Raw genomic sequence first — 5,000 nt, 5'->3', positions numbered from 1 at the left:
CAAATATAATGTCCATTTGTGCCAATTATTTTCTTAGATATGTTAACCAGAGCACTGAATAGTGCAGAACAACTTTATGATGAAGGTAATGAATTGATTAAATGTTTCATAATAGGTATTTCCTCTTTCAGTCATTTTGATGGGTTCTATCCAAAGTCATTTGAAGTTTTTGTTAATCTGTGATGGAAGGTTTATAATCTTAACGTCCAATTTCGTAATGGTGCAATGTGGAGAGATCACTCCTGCCTCTGGTATTAAGCCCTCTGCTTTGGGGGTTTTTGCAGGGTCAGATCATTTTCACTTTTTGTTGAAATTACAAGTTATTTATTCCTTCAGACTCATATTGCATCTGTAAGTTTAGAAAATAACGGAAAACACATTCATCTTATGATGCTCAGATCAGGCTTGAACATCTCAAGATGTGGCCCGTCTCGGAAGGGCTAAAGTAAAGGCTAACAAACATCCATCAGATATATACTATCAAGACAAACCTTGCACTGATGCTTCATTTTGACTCCAGATCACTTAGGAAGTTCTCAAGCCCTTTCTTGCCAGAATATATGTGGTAGAAGTTTTTTCGGTTCTCCTGGAACACTGATAGGTACTGAGGCCATCCTGATCATTCAGTGACTGATGCATGAGTCTATTGGTAACATTTAACAGTAGTCATATTGAGAATAGGAAACAATGTATATACTATTTTAATTTGATAATGACTTTTGTTTTCAGCTGATTATTTCAAATAACACCTATTATAATATCACAACAGATGCTGGATACAGATATATTCATATATAAATCTATGTAAAATTGTGCTATTTATTCTCATGCTTTTAATTATACAAAATGGTTTCTTAGGTTTTGTTTACGAGAATTGTTTTGAATCTTATTATCTTCTTGAAATCTATAAGTATTTGTTGGATAACTTGATATAGCTTTGAATTCCTCATTTGGAAAGGCTCTCATATTGCAGAAGTCAGATTTATGGAATTAGATGATATAATAATGTTATTGATTTATTGATAGGGAAAATCAATTTGTATGCACATTTTTACTAGAGAGAATGAGATCCAGTATATGTTACCATTAATGAATAGATTGAAATTAAAAGAGGGGATAAAAAAGAAAAGAAAAAAAGTTTGGTTTCAGCTGATTCTTTTGTTGTTGATTTTCATTCTCAAAATTATATAGAATGAAGTTTGCAAGATTTAGTTCTCATAGCAGTGATACTTTTTGAATTGTGTAAAGTTTCTTCTTTGTAGTATGGTCAATCACTATACACAAGGAAATGTAGCATTAGCACTGTCGTGATAGAAATTGCTATCAGGCTTCAGTTTTATTTAGTGTTAATTTACTGTATTTATGATTGCCATCTGTAAATGTATTGATTTCCCCCTTTTTTCATTATATTTGCAAATGAGAAGAAATATTAGTGATCTCACTATCATCCCTGCTTCAGTATTGTGATGTTATACATGTTTCTTTTTAATCTTTTATTAGATCTTGATTTGATTACTACTGGGTCCTGCACTGACAGAAAAAAAATAATCATTAACTTTTCTCCTATACAGAGCAGCAATGGCAGACCTGACCAACATTCTGAAAAGGGTGAAGGCAGGCCAAGTGGTTGGCCTTCAGGACAATGTCAGAGTAAGTTGATACAAAAGTACATGGAATGCATATTCTTGGTAGGATATTTGTTATACTGCTGATATAAATTTGTTTTTTGTCTTTCATTTATGCATGATAACCTCATAATATGTCTTGTTTCAGGCATTTTTACCCACATGCAGTGGGAGTGCAGAGAGTCAACAGATTCTCCGGCACTGTTCCAGACTTGTCTACGAACAGCAGGATATTGACGTCCAAGTTTTCTCAGGCATTGTGGATATTGTGAATATTTGTTGCAAACACCAGCAAGGCCCAGCAACAGTTGATGCAACATTCCACCTCAAGTCTATGTTTTATATCATACTCATCACTTCGAAGAGAAAGGTATGTATTGGTAGGTCACATAATTTCAACATACAGTGTCTGGTGTGAACAGTATTCATATTTTATTTCTGTAGAATATATGTATATCTGAACTGTATTTAGTAGCTATCATGGAACTTATATTGTGGAGAGATATAGTTTGAAACTTGTTCTCTTTCAGGAGTTACATCAGCACTTAATGCAGTTAGTGCCAAGTATCATCCCATATGTGTCTCAGTGTGACACCTCCAAGGGTGATGGACAGGCCATTGTCAAGAATTTATACCAGAGCATTTGGAATGCAAGTCTCAACCACAGTATACCTCCCGAAGCCCTGCAGCTCCAGGGCTATGCTTTATTGTTCCTCTTGGCTGCAGGAACAAGCATTAATAAAGTCTGTGAACAGGCTCTAAAGGCTGTAGCTAATTTTGAGCATGTTCAAAAATCGTCTGACCACCTTGACAAGTTCTTCCCATCTGTCATTTGTGGTCTCATGGATAACATGAAAAAGAATGGCAAGGTGAATGGAGATGTGGTGCTGTCTGTGTTCAGTGTTGTGGTAGAGTATGCCAAAACTCTCCTCAGGCTGAATAAATGTGCAGAATTCAGTGGCATGGTAGGTCCTCTTGTTAGTGTCCTTGAGCAGAGGTGTGACCAGCAGATGGTCATGGCACTCAAAGTGGGCCTGAAGCTGATGGAGTTGGCAATGGCCATAAAACTGGGCAAGCGAAATGAGGACATGATGATGAAGTTCCTCCAGTCCTGCAGCGTTGTGTCGTCCATGCTAGTGCCAAACATGATCTTGCTTCTCAGTCTGCTCTGCACCATTGCCATGTTTGAACACCAGCGGGGGAGAGACGTCTCGGTATGAACATTGTGATTATGAATGTTATTTGTATTAAATATATACCATATATGATGAAAGACTCAGATATATTTTATTGATGTCTGAGCATTTACTATCACTGAAATGAGAATGGATATTGGATATGAATTTTGTTTGATATTTACTGTTGATCCTTTTGTTTTCTTTTTTTATGTCAAATCTAAATGAATAATTTCTTTCCAACAGTATTCGATAAGTGTGCAGCTATTAGACAAGCTTGTGGAAACTCTTCTTAGTAGGTGTAATACTCCATTAACAGATGAAAATGTGAAGAAGGTAAGATTTTTCCATAAGAAAATTATACAGTCAGACTAATCATAGATTATCAATCCATATACTATACAAAATGGAATCCTGAATAAAACTTCAGATGTCCAATCTGATTAATTCAGATTAAATAGATTTTCAGTTGTGAATATGAATCCATATGAAAATTTGTCTACTTACACATGTTGCTTTAAGGCATCAACACATGAAACAGAGATAAGAATTTTGCAACCAGCTATTTAGACACACTAACTGTAATGCCAAACCTTTCTTACCCTCAGGTAGCCACAGTTTTGTGTCAGCAGTTGGGCTACTATGTCGACCTTCAGAAGAATTCCAAAGACCAGAAAGCTGTCTTGAAACAGGCACTCCCCTGGGTCAACAGGGCCAATTCCTTCATTTCCTCCAACTGTGCCAAGAAGCCAGACACTATATGGCAGATTTATAATGTTGGTCAGTGCTACCAGAATCACTTTGGGTGTAAAGCTGCAATGCTCACGTGCATTAAGAGGAATGAGAGTAACTAAGCAAGAATTTTAAACTGCCCACTGAATGACCATGATTTTCTTTTCAGGTGTAAATGCTGGAAATTTGGGAGTTTTGGCATTTAAGGGAACCATATACAATATAGCAGAGAAATTTCTTGAAACATCTGTGGACATGCTGGATATGTACTACACTATGGCATCAGATGATCAGAGAGTAAGTTTCTAACGAATGGGAAGTAACAGCGTAGAGTACATTTCAGGATGATTTTATTTCCTAGAATAAAGTTTGGGTATACCAAACCATATAAGTCACTACAAGTCATGATAGACTTTCTTCAGACTAAAGAGTATATACCCTGTACTTTCTTTCATTACAGAAGACAGTAGCTACCTCTCTCCATAAGAAGCTGGTGTTATGGAGTGATGCACTGAGGTACAGTGGCTGTCACTGGGATGCTGCCGTAGCTGCAGGAAGAGGCCTACTCAGAAAGCACTTGACCACAACAGATCTGGTGAACATGTGGGTCAAGTGTAAGAGGGATGCTGAAAGAACGGGGAATAAAAAGTTGAAGGTTTGAATTTTTTTCCCACGTTCTTTGACTGTTTCATGAAATACCTGATCTTTCTTTTTTTTTCTTTTGAAAATATCAGATGACTTACCATTGCAGATTGAACTTTGTAAGGACTTAATTTTTAAATTTTTGTTACAGGGATTAACAGTATGTGATGTAGTTGGTGAGGCAAGAAGGAAATTCCAAGAAATAGAAGGAGCGGACTTTAACAAAATTGAAGCTCTTAAATTTGAAATTGAGAGCTACAAGAAGCAAAGGTGAATTTAGTATGCTTTTATTTTATGAAAAAAATTATAGAAGTTCTTTTGACAAATACGAATTTCAGAAAAAGAGAGATACTTTTACTATGATTTTCTTATTAATTTTTAGAGACTTTAGAAATTAAACAACAAAAAGTGAAAAAATTAAAATGAAGCAACTTTAACAGGGAAAGAAAATAGATTATAAAATTAGTCAAATAATATATGTGTTTTCCCTTTAACCATATTTTCACAATGGGAGGCTGTATCTCTTGAGATTTATCATCCCACTTTTCCACGTCTTCTCAGCCAAAACACAGCGGATGACCAGCTCTCCTGCGGAAGGGTCTTGATGGAGGAGTGCGGAGGGGGGGAAGATGCCCTTGAGGCTAAGGTCTTCGGGCTCCTGGTGATGGTGGAAGTGCTCTGGATTCAACCTGAACTTGCAGGATCTAATAGTGAAGCAGTTGATTTGGTCAAGAAAGCCATTACTCTTGTTCAGGAGACAAAGGTCAGTTTATAAAGTGGAAAAAAGTATGCGAGTTTGTTTGATAAAGTTGAGGTTTTTAACCCA

The 5,000-nt window shown here is 36.3% G+C and overlaps 1 protein-coding gene across 4 annotated transcripts in view; it reads left to right on the top strand.

The window, feature by feature from the left end:
• The window catches only part of LOC122266502 (uncharacterized), a 22,903-nt gene that overhangs the window by 5,071 nt on the left and 12,832 nt on the right, over positions 1-5,000 (top strand). For all 4 annotated transcript variants that reach the window (XM_043036306.2, XM_086536756.1, XM_043036293.2 and 1 more), the window contains exons 2-10: positions 1,572-1,650; positions 1,774-1,995; positions 2,156-2,839; positions 3,047-3,136; positions 3,409-3,580; positions 3,702-3,829; positions 3,993-4,187; positions 4,326-4,444; positions 4,736-4,937. In XM_043036306.2, the coding sequence (XP_042892240.2) occupies positions 1,579-1,650; positions 1,774-1,995; positions 2,156-2,839; positions 3,047-3,136; positions 3,409-3,580; positions 3,702-3,829; positions 3,993-4,187; positions 4,326-4,444; positions 4,736-4,937 (1,884 nt within the window). In that variant the 5' untranslated portion in view covers positions 1,572-1,578. The remainder of the gene's footprint in view (positions 1-1,571; positions 1,651-1,773; positions 1,996-2,155; positions 2,840-3,046; positions 3,137-3,408; positions 3,581-3,701; positions 3,830-3,992; positions 4,188-4,325; positions 4,445-4,735; positions 4,938-5,000) is intronic.

This window comes from Penaeus japonicus, unplaced genomic scaffold (assembly GCF_977035675.1).
Source record: "Penaeus japonicus unplaced genomic scaffold, GWHDUDI00000001_assembly GWHDUDI00000001, whole genome shotgun sequence".
Lineage (NCBI taxonomy): Eukaryota > Metazoa > Arthropoda > Malacostraca > Decapoda > Penaeidae > Penaeus > Penaeus japonicus.
This window is presented reverse-complemented; position numbering and strand designations above follow the sequence as displayed.